The 17,440-nt window shown below is 22.2% G+C and overlaps 2 protein-coding genes across 2 annotated transcripts; one reads left to right on the forward strand and one right to left on the reverse strand.

The window, feature by feature from the left end:
• Positions 1 to 786: 786 nt before the first annotated feature.
• Positions 787 to 6,747, reverse strand: PY17X_0927200 (calcium-dependent protein kinase 7; the record flags this gene model as incomplete). Its single annotated transcript, XM_724952.1, has 2 exons — positions 787 to 6,423; positions 6,643 to 6,747. 2 exons carry the CDS (start codon positions 6,745 to 6,747, stop codon positions 787 to 789), a joined length of 5,742 nt encoding a protein of 1,913 aa, XP_730045.1.
• Positions 6,748 to 11,204: 4,457 nt separating this feature from the next.
• PY17X_0927300 (uncharacterized protein) lies at positions 11,205 to 17,069 on the forward strand (the record flags this gene model as incomplete). The annotated part of the gene is made up of 1 exon (XM_722037.2): positions 11,205 to 17,069. One exon carries the CDS (start codon positions 11,205 to 11,207, stop codon positions 17,067 to 17,069), a length of 5,865 nt encoding a protein of 1,954 aa, XP_727130.2.
• Between the last annotated feature and the right edge of the window lie 371 nt (positions 17,070 to 17,440).

Genomic DNA, 17,440 nt, shown 5'->3' on the forward strand with positions numbered 1-17,440 from the left:
CTCCCTAAAAGGTATGTGCATATATTTATTATTTTTTTAACCTTCATTTTAGCTTTACTTTTATTCTCAACTTTGATTATTTTTTTGCTTATTTTTTAAATCCTGTCTTAAAGTTCATTATAGCTATTATCATTACCCCTTTTGAAATGCCAAAAAAAAAAAAATATCATTATGACTCGCATAATAATAAGCAAAAAGGGATAAAAAAAAATATTATAAAATTCCAAAGCGCAATTTCTTATACTTATAATAATCAAATTAAAATATCTTTTAAAATTGAGTTAAACTTTTTTTATATTCAAATTATTAAAAAAAAATACACAAATGTATATATGCTTTTCTGTATATTGTGATACACAATAGCATATATGCAATTGTCCATGTAACATAAATAACAAAATGTTCTCAAAAAAAAATAATAAATAAAATATATAAAAATATATACAATATAGCTAGCTAATATAAGACTCTACATACCCCCCAAAAAAATGAAAAATAATTCAATATAAAGGGACTACATAAAGAAAGAATTAGGCAAATAAATAATTATGCTTATAATTTTTAATGCATTAATAGGGGTATACATATACACATGGGATTGCACAAAAAACATAAAATAAATAAAAAAAATGTTTATTCACTTTTATCCATAGACATAAAAATGTAATATAAAAGTATTATATGTGTAAGATCGAAATTGTGTAGATAAATATATATATTAACTTCTACCCATACATTTGCTTTTGTTTAATGAAGTTTTGAAAGAATATTATTGTATATGATTCCTTATACATTTGTTGTGTCATCTTTTGATTTTTCTCCTTTTAACTGTTCGTTATCACGTATGTTAGTGTTAGTGTTTGTGCTAGTGCTAGTGTTAGCTTTGTTTTCATCTGTATTATAATTTTCTAAATTTTCCATATGTTCTATGTTTATACATTTCTTAGTATCTGAATTAAGATTGTTTGAATCTAATGCAGGGTTTTTATCTATAGTAGTTTCTTTTATCATAGATCCGCTATATGGTAATGGTATGATAGGATCATCATTGGAATAATTGTGTTCACATATCATATTATTATCTTGATGAAAACTATAGGCATTTTCATTTTTCATACCTTCATCAGTTTTTTTTTGTTCTGCATGATATGGTGCATATTTTGGTATATTAAATGTACTTACACTAACATCTTGTAGATTTAAAATGTTAATTTCTTCATTTTTATAAATAACTGAATTTTCATTAATAACAGCAGTTGGGTTTTTTATCCAGATGTGTTCTAAAGCTTCGCTAGCTGATATTCGCTTATCTGCATTTAATTCTAATAATTTTGATATAAGATCTTTAGCTGATGATGAGATAGTTTTCCATATATTATCTCTAAAACTTAATACATAAGTTTTTTGAATATTCATTTCTGTATTTTTATTAATTGGGAAAGGTAGTTTTCCACTTAACAATAAATATAATATAACTCCAATTGACCATGCATCTACTTTATGATTATATCCTTGTAATGTTATAACTTCGGGTGCAACATATGCCAATGTACCACATGGTTCTTTTAATAATTCGTTAGGAGCGCATAATGTAGATAATCCAAAATCTGTTAATTTAATTTGTGCATCTTTTGATTTATCAGTTAATAAAATATTTTCAGGTTTTATATCTCGATGTATAATACCACATTTATGTAAATATGCAACTGTTTTTATTAATTGTGAAATTATTTTGTTAGCATGTATTTCACTTAATCTTGTTTCGGATAATAAAAAATCATATAATTCACCACCCTTTACTAATTCCATAGATATATATAAAGTTTCTTTAGTGTTTATTATCTCTTTTAAAAATATAACATTTGGATGTCTCAATAATCTTAAAATTGATATTTCACTACGTAATAATTCTTTTTCATAAATTGAAACAGATCTATTATTAATAACTTTGATAGCAAATTCAGAATTTGTTTGTTTATTGATTCCTCTATAAACTGTTGAAAATTTACCTTGCCCTAATTGTTCATGTATTTCATATAAATTATATAAAGTATTTTGTTTGGTTGTGGAATATAATGCTTGTAACCATTCTTCTCTTTCTTCATACGTATTAACATATAAATTTCTTTTTTGTATTTGATTTGTTCCTTTATGACATATAGAAAAACCATATTTATTTATACTATCATTTTTAGGTATAACTTCAACATAACAACCTTCTAAGAACATAAACCCTCGAGGTTTTAAATTATTTTTTTTATCATAATAATATAATAAACTATCAAATAATATATAATATCTTGCTTTAAATTGGTGAAGATGTTTTCCTATTTTATATAATATACCTTCTTTTAGTGAATTTTTTTTTACCATATTTAAACATTTTTGAAAATCAAAATTACAATATATACAATTATAAAAATAGCAATGTTCACAATCACAATATTCACATTCCATTGCTATTTTATCTTCTTTTACACAAAATCTTGGATATCTACTATGACAATTTGGGCACATTAAAAATGGTCCTTTACAATTAGGGCAAGAATATAAATTACAATCTTTTACATGTTTTTTTGCTATATCATTTTTTTTTTTTTTTTTTTTACCTTCAAAAAAATAACTTTCATTTTCGATACTTGAACTTTCTTCTTTTTTTACTTTTATTTCATTTTTATCTCCAATTTCACAATTAGATTTTTTTACATTTTTATCTTCTTCGATTTCTTCTGTTATATTCGCTGCTAAATCACTACCTTTTTGTTCTTCCACAGTTTTTTCTTTCGCTACTTTTGATTCTATGCATATTTCGCTTGAAGCTACTATAGGAGCAACAGCCGAATCTGAAGTTGTACTAGAAATTTCTTCCTTTTTATTACCATTTTCCATTTTTACAGAAATGTTTAATTCTGTGTCTGCATTAACAGGGTCTGGTTTTACATGTTGGTCGATTGAGATATTTGCATCTTTTAATTCGTCAGTTTGGGTATTTTCACTATTTTCTACAAAATTTTGAATTTTTATTGCCACAATACTTTTCTTGATTTCTTTGCTTATATTGACAGAATCATCAACATCCATATGTAATTTATTTGTATCATTATCATTGATATTTTGAAGTTTAGAATAGTTTGAATCCTTCAAAATATTTTTCTCTATAATTTCTGTTTTACTATGTATATCATTATTTATCTCTGTATTATTATTGGGTGTTATGCTTTTTTGATTAGTTGTTTTTTTTGCATTTTCTTTTTCTATATCTAAAAGTGTTTGGTTATTATTAATAGAATCATCCTCTTGCTTTTTTTTAATAGTTAAGGAAGTGTTAGAATTATTTTTCATTTTATCTATATTTCTCTTTGTTTTTTTATGCTTATCTTTATGTTGTGAATTTCTTTCTTTACGTACATCACTAATGTTGAAACTAATTTTGGATGCTTGAATAAATTCTACAATTTCTTTAGAAAATATATCATTCATTGAATTTGTTAATAAATTAAAATCACATTCATATCCTGGTTTTTGTTTTATATTATCCCAAATTACTAATTTTGTATTATTTACAATTTTAGGCAAAATATTCATATCATTTTTATTTTCATTAATAGTTCCTTCTTTTTCTGCATAATTTTCCTTTTCATTTGGATTAGATGAATTGGAATTATTCACATTGAGAATGGGATCAGACTTATTTTTCGAGATATCTTCACATTTTATTGATGTTTCTTTCGCTTCTTTCGCTTCTTCCGTTTCTTTCGCTTCTTTCGCTTCTTCCATTTCTTTCGCTTCTTCCGTTTTTATTTCATGAGTATCCACACTTTCGACATCGTGTATTTTTATTTCTAACTGGCTTTCATTTATTACTTCATCTTCCCTCTTTTCTTTTTCTTTTTCCTTTTCAATGATTGCTTGATGAGTATTTTCAATTTCTTTATTTTCTAAAGCGTAGAGTTTGCATCCCTTATCAGTAATTATGGAAGTTGTATCATCATGTGTCATTTTGACACTATTTGTATTAATATTATCTTCTTTAGTTTGTCCTGTCTGTTCATTTTTTTCGAATTTTTCAGAATCTTTTGATGTTTTTTCTTTTATTTTACTATTATTTTCCAATTCGTTAGTAACTTTTTTTTTCTTATCTGTATGATCATCACTAGCATATTCAATTCCATTATTTGTCAAATTTTGCTCTTTCAAAAAGTTAACACATAAATTATCATTTACACAATCATAATCTGGAGCCTGTACAATAAATAGTTGGCGTATCTTAAAATAAAGATCTTCAGTAATAATTTCATCATTTTCATCAATTTGTTTATTTTTGAAATTTTCAGGTTTTATTACAAAATTGCTAATATAATCTCTTCCATATAATACATTCCCTTGTAACCCCCATATATCTTCGTGAAGACAACTAAAAAATACATACAAAAAAAAATCATATTTATGTATAACACTTTTAAATTGTATTTGTGTGATTTTATCATTATCCATAAATTCACATTCTTCTAGCATTATATCAACAATTTCTTCAACATCAACATTTTTATCAGAATATTCTTCATTTTCTTCGTCATTTAATATATTCCTCGCTGTTTTTGATGGTAAACAATGCTCATTTGAGAATAGTTTTCTTTTTTTTTCAATTTTTTTTTCTTTTTTATAAATATTTACATCACTTCTGTTATAAGAACTTCTATTGGTTTCTTTTTTTTCCCAATTAGACTCTCTTTTTTCTGCCCCACTATCCTTATTTTCTATTCCATCATTGCTATTATTTTTATTATTATTATTATTATTATTTCCATCTTGATCTTTTTTTTCTTCTCCACTTTCTTTTTTTTCTAAACTACTATCCTTATTTTCGATTACCTCAGCATTATGATTATTATTATTATTATTATCAGCATCCTGGCCTTTTCCTTCGCTTTCGTTTTCTTTACGTTCAATTGCATTATTATTACTATTAATATCTATTGTTTGTGATTTTTTTTTTTTTTCGATTTCATCAGATTCTTTCCCTTCTATTTCTTTATCTTTTTCTTCTTGAGTAATTTTTGACCTTATACTTCCATCCCAACTATTTTTTCTTTTTTCTATTAATAAACGATGATCTAGTTCATGTTTGTCTTTACGCTTTTTATTTGATACAGTTGCTCTATTTTTACTTTTAATTAAATAACCATATATGCTAATAAAAGAATCAGACGTTTCACTACATGACCCATTTCTTTGTTCTTTATTTGAACTAAAACTATCAATCTCATCACTATCTAGACGTGAAATGGTTTCATAACTATAAGAGCTATCACTTGTTGATGAAATAAATGCACTATTAGTATTTTTTAAATATTGCATACTATTTGATCCTTTTTTTCGATTTTTATTTTTTATTATTCTTTTTTTACATAAATTATGAAAATCACCATCTTCATTTGTAAAAACATTAGAAACACTGCTCGAAGAAAAATTACTATTATTATCATCACTTTCTGCTTTAGTGGTTAAATTTTTTTTTTCTTTTTTACAATTATTAATGGAATTATTTGTAGCGATACTATTATTTTTTCGTATTGTATTACTATTTCTTTGATTTCCAAGATCAGTTCCATAACGTTCTCTTCGAATATCTTTTATGCATTTTTCAAGATGATGTTTTTTTTCTTTTCGTATTTTTTTAGCTATTTCTTTCATACTTAATAATTTATCATTATACATCATTCTATTTTTTTGTTTTAAACATTTACTACAATTTCCTTGAGGAATATCTTTTAAATTTATACTATCATTAGAAATTCTTTTTTCAGAAGTGATTTTATCAAAATAATAATTTTCATCATTATTTTCATTTTTATCATCATTATATTCATCCTCATTTTCACTATCATAATATTCATTATAACTATCTGAATAATTTCCATTGTTATTATTAGTGTGTTGATTATTATTGTTTACACATATGTTGTTATTATTATTTTGATTATAATCATAATAATCTACATAATTGTAATTATAATCATCGTTATATCCATCATTATAACTTTCATTATGATCTGAATTTGAATTTCCTTCGTATTTATCATCATAATAACTTGTTGAATTTGATTTTTTAAAAAAAATATTTTTTAATTTATGAATATAAGGTATATTTGAGAGCATAGCAACCATCTCCGATTTTTGGATATATCCATCTGAATTTAAATCAAATATATCAAAAAGGACATTTATTTTATCACTTTTTGTTCCTCTACAACATATAGCTATTCCTATTATAAATTCCTCAAAATCTATGTATCCGGTATTTTTAAAATTAAACTTTAAAAATAATCGCTCCCCCCACAAACCTGGTAAGGGGAAAAATTGGAGAAACGTCTCCTTGTCAATGTGATTTGAGATAGATCTGCTTCCAAGCTCCTTGTAAATCTAATGATATCGTAAAAAAAATAAAATTTTTATGAAATCGAGAAGGTGACATTTTTTTTATAAAGCTCACCATGTTGTGTTAAAGGACTCGAAATTTGCAAATTATAAAACAAATGGATATATTATGCACATTTCATTGAAACTTGCACATGTATGAACTTATAAAGATATATATATATATATATATATTTTTTTTTTTTTTTTTTTTTTCCTCCATACCTTTTTGAGAACCTCTAATTCATCTGTTTCAAACTTTTTGCTACATAATTTATAATTTTTCTTGGGATCATCCTTTTCTTTATCCTTCTCTGTTTGTAGGCCCATTTAAAAAGGAAAATTAACTCAAAGTTTAATTAAAAATTTGAAGTAATTTATTAAAAAAGTGGGACAATTACATATGTATATATACATATATTTTGCACGAAAACAAATTAATTGATAATCAAGTGTAGTAAATAACAGATTAGAACTGTTTATTTCGTAACAAATTTAATTCAGCATTCTATAGCATGTATATATGCACGTGTACATATGTATGGATATATATTTATGTTAGTAATAAAAAATAAACAAAATTATTTATTCTTTGATTCACGTTTTCTAGGAACAAAGGTTTATCATGGTACATAAACATAAGTAATATAAATATCCATATATATCTATATTTATATATGTCCTTGCAATTTAATAATCTACGTGTGTATATAACAAAACAGTATGTGAATTTCAAATATGTTACAAGGAAAACCAAGTAATAATATAATTTACCTATTTTCACAAAAAAAAACACATTTTATTTTTAAAAATACGAAAATAAACCACAGAAAAATTACTCGAAACGAAATGCAACTATGAAATAATAGGAGATAATATGCAAAATTGGCACAATTAATAATATTTTAAAAAAATTAATTAATATGGGAAAGCCATGATAAATTATTTCGTTAATTATTATGTAGGGTATATATTATGTTTTTTAAACAATTTTTGATTTATTTATTTTTTTTTTTTTTTTTTTTTACACACTGTATTAATATGTAACAGACAATAAACCGTTTTTCTATTTATAAATGAATTCCTTTTCGTTTTTCGAAAAAGTATCAAAATTACAAAAATAGCATATAATTTTAATGTAAAAAGAAAAAAAAAAATGTTAGTATATTTCTATATATGGCCACATATAGGAAAATAAAAACATAATACATGATATAAAAAAAATGTCTTAAGACATTATATGATATGCATACAAAATTTAATATAAAACTACTATCTTTTATATAAGCTCTATGTTCGTAATTTTAATAAAAATAATATATAAGAGTTGTTTATTTTATGTGTGTATTTATTTCATGCATATATAGTGTATAATAATTTATATAAATAATATAAAATTGTTAACAAGTCTATTCGATATATATTCAATGAAAATTAAAAAAATGTCTTAATGTGTTTATGTAAGTATCATCAAAAAAAAAAAACGTATAAAAATGTGTATTAATCTAAAACATATATAATATTAAATTTTTATGTGAACATTCAAATAATACAACATATAAAATTTATATAAATGAAATTTATGAAGTAATTCCCTTTCTACAATTATAAGTTTTAATATGTTTTATTTGTTCATTTATCATTGTTTCATACATACTTTTATTGATTTTCAATCTAAGCTTGCATATAATTATAAATATATATTTTTTATGGGTTGTTACAATATATAAATTTTATTATATACTACTAAATTGGTTATAAAACAACAAAAAAAAATGAATACCGAGTTTTAAAAATGTACATTGTATATAACTTTTTTTTACTATAAATACTTAGGATAATATTATTATATATAGCAATGGCATAAATGGATTCATATAAAATAATATACGTGTATATCCAATGTTAACATTGTGATATTTTGTAGTATACTATTTATGTTATACTCAATACATAGATAATATTGTACTTTCTTTGATTTATATGTAAAAAAAATCCTATATATATTTCGATGCAATTGTAATACTATTACATTACTACTACATAGTTATACATATATCTTAATGCTAAATAATATATCAGTCCTTTTAATATTTATAAAATTACCTCTTGTTTTGTAATTTTTTAAAAAATGAAAATATGGCTTATATTTTTTTCATTAAAAAAAATTAAAAAAAAAGAAAGTATGGAAAATCAATGAAAAGGGAATGCATCAAATAATAAAAAGGGTTTTTAAAGAGCATAAAAGATATGTAGTAATTGCTATATAAATTTTGTTACGCTTTTAATAAATATATTTATATATATATATATATATGCTTTTATGTTGCATGAAAAATACTGGTGTTTTTTTACATTAGTATATGTATTGTAATATATGTATATATAGTGCGATGAATTTATACATCGTTTGGATAATTATATATATGTACGAAATGGCCTAATGCATATATATATAAATTACATAGAAAATTGACACGCAAAAAAAATATATATATAATATAGCCACGCGCTTTAAATATAGTGTACCACATTTTTTGAAACAAATGGTAAATGAACCCTTAAAAAATTATGTATAACATTATAAGAAACATCCATATATTTCAATAATATAATATAATTAAAATAAAATTAAAAAAATGTATATAGATATCGTTATATATTTGTCATTTTTTTTAAAATAAAAAAAAAAAAAAAAAAAAAAAAAAATATTACTAATTTTTATAAGAAAAAACATATATAAAGGATATACATATTATTCTAAAAAATAAAATACAGAAAAAATGCTTTAACTTAGAAGACAAAGAAGTAAAATAAATGAATAAATTTTTTTTTTGGTTATTTGCTATTTAATGAAAATATTATTATGCTGAATAGCAGTAAAAACGTATACATATAATGTTGTATAAATTTCGTTCTTTATATGTGTATTAAAAAGTTACTCTTAAAACAACATTGTTACTCTCGTTGTTATATTCCATCTCTTTATTATTTTTTTTTTTTATTGTTTTTGATTGTAAGTTTTAAAGGGAAATTGTAACAGTAGTAAACCGTGGAATTATTTAAATGCTAGGCACACACATATATAATACATATAACAAGTATTTATTTTTTTATTTGAATTACATAATACAATTTACTTATAAATAATATGTATAATTCTTAAGCTAAAGGAATATGAAGATATTTATGCATACATATATATGTTGTATTTTGTGATATATTATGTCCTTTAGGATAATAATTTTTTTGTATACATTATAATTGAAAATTTTTTCACTATTTTTACGAAAAATGAATGATGTTATAATTTTAAAATGTATTTATAATAATCGGAAAAGACCATATATATAAGTCACCTAAATACATCATTTAAGTATGATATATTATGATTGAATGTGATAAATATCGCTAATTATATTTTTGCCCACCTTTTCATATAATACAGGATATGAGTAATAACAAAATTTGAGAACTTGCATTGTATAGATTTAAAAAATTGATGTTTTTTATTAGCAAAAATATAGCTTTCTGATGTTTCTATTTGGCTAAAATATATAATGTGATAAGGGATAAAGTCAAACTAAAGGAATTATTTTGTTTTTTTTTGGGGGAGAGGGGATGATATTATGTTTAACTTGTACTATTAATATATAATTACGCCTCTTTACTGTAGTAAAGATTATATGCACATTGTATTTTTTATAAAAATGACAACTTTCATATAAAAAAGAAAAGAAATAAGTTAGAGGGAAAAATAATCAAAATTAAGAAAAATTATGTAAAACTGCGAAAAATATACATTAATTACGAAAAATATAAAATTATTATGAAAATTTTGAAAAATATAAAAAATATTGAAAAGGTAGAGAGTTTATAATTCTACAAAACTTTAATAACATTTTGATAAATTTGTGGGACTAACAAAAAAGAAGATTTTGAAAGGTTTTATAAATTTTGAAAAAAAGAAAAAAAGGGATATAATATATCAAACTAAAAAATCATCATTAAAACTTTCAAACCAAATAATGAAAAATATAAAACAATTAATCTTTGAAAAATATATAAAAAGAAAGACCATTTTCAATAATGCCTATATAAAATTGTATCATGCTTTTTTTTTTTTTTTTTTTTTTTTTTTTTAAAGAAATATCCAAGGATTTAATAATGCATCGTATTTTGTAAGCTGCTTAAAATCATAAAAAAAAATATAAATAAATTTGTATGATATATTTACATACATATATATTAATGAAAATACGATTTTGTTAATATTATTGAATATAATGGCCCAAATTACTCAATTTCTTTTTATTATATATAATATAAAATATACTTAATATATCAATTTTTTATAATATTTTCATAAAGTTATTATGCATAAATGATGATTTTTCTACATTTTTGTGGATATTTCATATATATTTGAATTCATAAATTCGTAGATTAATTTATTATTATTACTTATCCATTTATGACAATTGTTTTTTTAATTAATAGAATAATATAAACATATTTATAATTACATCAATTGGAACTTCTTATAACAAATATATTATCTCTCCCTATATATATATATATTTGTATTTTTTAGTTATATGTATATGTTTGGCCATATATATTAAAATTTTTATATGTTTCCGTTTATCTGTTTATATTTTTGAGTAAATGAAAGACTCTGCGAACAGTCCTTTCATAGTATTATCTTTAGATATTTGTTTGAATTAAGAAATAAAAGCTTGAATGGGGGGATATCCATTTATATGCATACATAATGCCAGAATAAAATGAATGAAACACATCCCCCCCAAAAAAATGAATATGGAGAGTCACACTCCGCTACGACGAAGAAAAATAAAATTATAAAAAAAATGATTTTAAAAAAGCTGGAACGACGAATGAAAACGAGATTAGATAAATTAGATGGCCAATACAATGATTTAGTTAATATTAGTAAATATTTAAATAGTGTAGAAATTGGAAATAATATACAATTATTTAAAAAGTTAACAAGTAAAATTTCTAAAAAAATAAGAATTGCTAATGAAGAAAATAATGATGATATAGCCATATTAAAAATAGAAAGGGATTTGATAAAATCCAATATTGTAAATAATAAAAAGGGGTTAAAAACATGTAATAAAGATGAACAACAGCTCGAAGATGACGAATGTATAGAGAATGAAACAGAAAAAACTGCAAAATATGAAAAAAGGAAAAAAAAAAAAAAAAAAACATCGCATTCGCATTCATCACAGAGTTATGTTAATTCAGTTACCCCTTTACAAATATTTCATGATAATAACTTATGTATGAATAATAAATGTTATCATAATGATTTTTTATTTGATAATTTAAAAATTAAAAATTCAATAATTATGGACTTATTTAACGCTTTAGCAAAAAATAAATATTTTAAAGAAACAAATTGTTGCGATCAAATGTTTGATCAAAGCAATAATAGTATAATATATAAAAAAGAAAAAAAAAAATTAAAAAAAAAAAGAAAGCTACTTCGTTCAGTTTTTTTTAATAACGATAAGAATAAAAAAAAGAAAAGAAAATTAATAAATGAAAAAGATAAATTAAATAATGAAATGGAAGAAATACACGTGGATGGAAAAGTTGGAGAAAATATCAATCCAAATAATGTGACAGAATATATATCTGAACATAATGCAAGCCCACCCTTAGGTGTAGATGGATGTATTCCCAATTCAAGTGAAGTAGAAAAGGAAGTGTTCAAAAATATAAATAGTAATAAAATAAATATAAAAAGTAATAATCATAATTTTTCTTCGTTCAATGATAGTAACTTTTACAATTCGTCAAACTTTGTAGTTGATAATAACAAAAATAAAGCTTATTGGATTTCCATGAAAAAAGAAATAAATAAAAACGTATGTGAAACCAATACAAAAACAATTACATCAAATATATTAACATTTTTTTCTAGTATAAGTAAAATATTTTATTGTGAAGTTATTGATAAAAAAAAAGATAAATTATATATAAATGATGATATTAAAAATCAAAAAAGAAACAGGTTTTATGAATATGCAATATCTGATGGGTGCTATTTATCAAACCCTAAAAAATTAATGTATGAAAAAAGTTGTGAAAATAATGAGGAAGAATATTATAACACTCATAATGATCACAATGGTTTTGAAAAAAATAATTATATTTACATATATGTTAAAAGAGAATATATTCCTGAAAAATTATTAAATTTAAAAAAAAATCATAAAATAAAACTTATTTTAAATTTCCCGTTCAATGATTTGGACACCTTCTATAAAGGTCGAGTTGAAAAAAACGAACAAAATGAAAAGGATTGGAATATGAGCTTTTCTTCCAATAGTAAAAAACATGATAATAATGATGATGTAACTAAAACGAATATGAAAGATTGCATAAAAAAAGAGGAAACATGTAATGAAAAAGGTAAAAAAAATGGAGAAGACGAAGATCATGATGAAGATTATTATGAAGAGAAACAAGGGAATGGATGTATATCTACTGATGATAATCATTCATTAGAAAAAAAACAAGAAAAAAAAAATATAAAAAATGAAAATGAAAACAATTTTGATAAGTATAATATACAAGTGGGATCATGCATATATAAATATAAAAACATTTTTAATAGAAGTAAATATAAAAAAAAAAAAAAAAAAAAAAAAAATAATATCAATACAATAATAGCAATGGATGATTGTTATCTTTTTAATAATATCTATTTAAATTATTTAAATAGAAAAGATTCACATGATAAAAAAAAATATAATTATTGCGATGTTGATATTTTGGAGTATGATCCAGCTAATTATGATGTAGAAGATATAATGATTCATTTAGAAAAAATTATAAAAAAAAAAACAAAATATAGTATCCCATCATCACCTTTTACTCCATCCTTTTTATTAAATTATATAAATAAAAAATATGCATTATATTATATTAAAGGAAATAAAAAAACGAAAATTATTTATAATAAAAAAGACAGAATGAGAGATTACGAAATGAAAAAGATGAAAAAAATTGAATATAATAAAATTAAAAAAGAAAAAGAAGCTGAAATGAATAACAATAATAACAATAATGAATCAAATTGTGGTCAAACATTGCCTCAGAATATTGATAATACATTAAATAAAAAATATATATCCAAAAACAAAGTTAAAAACATTAGTAATAAAAATGAATCATATAATAAGAGGAAATATGTATCTAAGAAAGCGAGTCAAACTGATAGTTATAATAGTAAGAAAAAGAAGGAAAGGGAAAAAAAGAAAAAAAATATTTTTTTTGTATTTGACAATGAAATGTTAATGCATACTGGAATGATAAATAAAAATTGGAATGATACTGGTAGTAATTTTACTGATAATAATTATAGTAATAATTTTAATAGTGAACAAAATGATAACCAATTAAAAAAAGAGGTAATCGAAACAGAATATTTAATGATTTACAATCATATGCTAAGTTATAATAATTGTTCTGATGAAATAATATTAAAATATTATATTTGTCACATAGAAAATCGTGATTTTAATTTTGAGATTCGAAATAAATATATTCCTATTGGTGTTGTACACTTTTATGATTATTATTTAGATAGAAAAACTCGACTTGAACAAACATTAAAAGAACATTCAAAAGTATATAAAGAAATATATAAATTATGGAAAGAAGATATTGATATACATGAAAAAGAAAGAGAAAAAAAAAATATATTTGCATGGGGAATTTTACCAGTACGAGCATATGATCATCCTAACATGTTCGTTCCTTTACCATGTGGGTTTAAACATAATAATAAAAATTTAGCATATAATATTTTAACAATAAATGATAAGAATAGTAATTATGATGATAATTTATTAGAAAAAAAAGAAAAAAAAAAAGAATATATGAATATTAAATATGCTAATTTAACAGGACCATGTGTAAATTGGAGAAAACATTGCATATTTTTTAATGATCCAAAAACAAGTAAATTTTTTCATTTTTCATCGATATATCCATATTATTATTGTATGCAAAATATTATGTTATCAATATTCGCTCTAGAAAGAAATGTTATATACAACAACACTAATAATACATTGAAAATAAAACCTGATGATCAAAATAGTGTCGATAATAGTATGTGTAAGAATGAAAATCAAGATAAATTATATATAGAAAATAATTTGGACAATTCATTAAATAAAAAAATAGGGGAAAATAGCCACCATAATAGTGTACATGTTGATGAGCCATCGCAATATTTTAGTAATGAAGATATTTTATACGAAAAAAATAACATTTGGAATAAACAAGAAATTAGAATATTTTTAGACAAATATTTTACATACCCTAAAAATTTTGAAAAGATAAGTCAATACTTAGAATTTAAAAATACAAGACAATGTGTTGATTTTTATTATACAACAAAAAATTTTTTTAATTTAAAAAAAATATTATTAACATTAACAGAAAGTAAGATAAAAAGACCTAAAAAATGCTTAACATCAGTTAATGATGTAAGTAAAAAAAATTTGAAAGAAGAAATTGTGAATAAATTATTAAAAAAATTAGAAAATAATAATATGAGAACTGAATTTGAAGAATCAAATTATGTTAATTGTAATTATATAAGTTTGAGAATTTTTTTTAGAAAACTTTTTGAAAAAACATATAAAAATATGTCTGGTAAAAATTTACAAAATAAAGCCCCTATTAATAAGCATAATTATTATAATAATAGTTTAAGCAAAGGAATATTGCTTGAAAATATGTCGGATGGATATATAGTTCCACAAAATTATAACTTTATTTTAAGTTCAAATAGGAAATTATGTTTTTTAATTAAAAATGATGAAGATATTTATCAGGGAGTTAATTCGGATATCATTGAAATAAAGTATAATGATAACCTCGAAGATGATAAAAAAAAAGATGAAAAAAAAAAAAAAAATAATAATGCACATAATGCTAGGAAAATATCAGATGCTATATCAGCTGGGTCTCTTAATAATACTTCGCCTCAAAAATACACTAGTGAAATGGATCCAAATTATAATGATAATGAAATAAATATCGATAAAAATAACCATGGGCAACGTAGCTTTAAGAAAAGTAGCATTATAAACCCAAGTTTAAATTTTTCAAATAATTATCATGAAAACAACAATGAAAAAATGAATAATAGAGACAACATAATTTCATCTTATCCTCAAAAAAACAACACAAATAACGAAGATTCTTGTTTTCATTACCTTCAAAATGAAAAAAATCATTTATTAAAAAGTGAAAGCAATCAAGAAAATCTAGAGTTGGGAAGAGGGGGAACAAGTATATATGCAGAACATTTAGATCCACATAATAATATAGACCATTATAATAAAAATTACCAAAATGATAAAGGGAATAATCATAGCTATATAAATGGGGATCAAAATAACATCGAAAATAATATGGAAGATGTAAGAACAGAATTGGGTTATAATAATAACGAGGAAAATTCAAATGTTAATAGAAATTTATGTGGCAAAAATTCTCAAGTTGAAGCATGTGAAGAAAGTTTATACAAATGCTTTGAATTTTTAAAAAATATGAACCAAAGAAATAATGAAAATTTGAATAAAAATTATACAGCTAGCCAAAAGTCTGCTTCACTATATTTTGATTGTAAATTAAAAAAAGGAATAAAAAAAAAAATTTTAAAAAAGAAAAAATTTTTAGCACAACAAAAAGAAAAAATAGTAAGCAAAAATGGTACAACATCAAAAGTTAATATAACAAATAGTGTTTCTGAAAAAAAAGGCAAAAATAATAGAACAAAAAAAAGATCATTACAAGAATTATCCGAATATAATATGTCGAAAAAAAAATTATTAAACAGAGTAAAAAGCTATAATGGAAATGATGTGATAAGAAGTAATAATAAATTGAGAAATATTTATGAAAAAACAAATAATAGACAAAAGACGGAAAATATATATTATAATGAAGAAAATACTAAGCACAAAAAGAATAATAAATATTCTTCTCAAACAGAGGGAAATTATAAGGAAATAGATTATCGTGAATATGCGCAAAAATTAAAAGATGAAATTCGGATGAAATACGCCAAAAAAAATAACAATGCTCATTTAAATAAAAATAAAGATATATATAATGGTAATTATGATGAAAATTATTATTATGATAAAATAGAAAGAAAAGGCAATATTAGCTCTGGTGAAATTGATCCTATTTGCAACTATTCAGGAATGAATTATAAAAATGGAAATATTATAGGAAATAATTATATGCCTTTAGATATTAATAACACTAACCCAGATTATAATATGGGTTTAGGAAATAATAAAAACACAAGTGATAATAGTAAATCTTCTATGGTTCATTCTTTGAATCACCAACAAATGGAAAATTATGATGACGATTTTTTGGACCCATTAAAAAGTAATGCTCAACGGAAAACAGCAACAAAATGGACTGATAGAGAAAAAGAAATTTATTTTGACACATTTTCAAAAGATGGAAAAAATTGGGACTCTTTATTTTCAGCACTAAAATCTTTTGGAAAAACAAAAGATCAAATTAAAAATTTCTATCAAAACTCAATTGTGCGAAGAAGAAAAGGTGATATGCTATAAATTGTTGGCACATATAAAAAAAAAAAATTTTAAACGTCCTTTTTAGAAAACAAAAATTTTAATGCGAATATAGAGATATTGTTTTATTGTTCTCTACCTTCGTATTTACATAGCTTCAGATGTGTGTTATTAAGGAATGTGTATATGTGCATATATACATATATATTATTGTTGAATAGCATGATAATTTTCTATAGGAGGATAATATAATTATATATTTTTATAGAAAATTATTATATATAATATATTCCATATGTATATGTATTTATTAGAATTCTTAATTTATTTGTCTTATATTTTTTCGTATATTTTTTCACCTTTCTCGGCTTATCCGACACATTCTATATATAGTATAAAAAGATATACATTTT

This window comes from Plasmodium yoelii (assembly GCF_900002385.2).
Source record: "Plasmodium yoelii strain 17X genome assembly, chromosome: 9".
In the NCBI taxonomy this organism is placed as follows: domain Eukaryota; phylum Apicomplexa; class Aconoidasida; order Haemosporida; family Plasmodiidae; genus Plasmodium; species Plasmodium yoelii.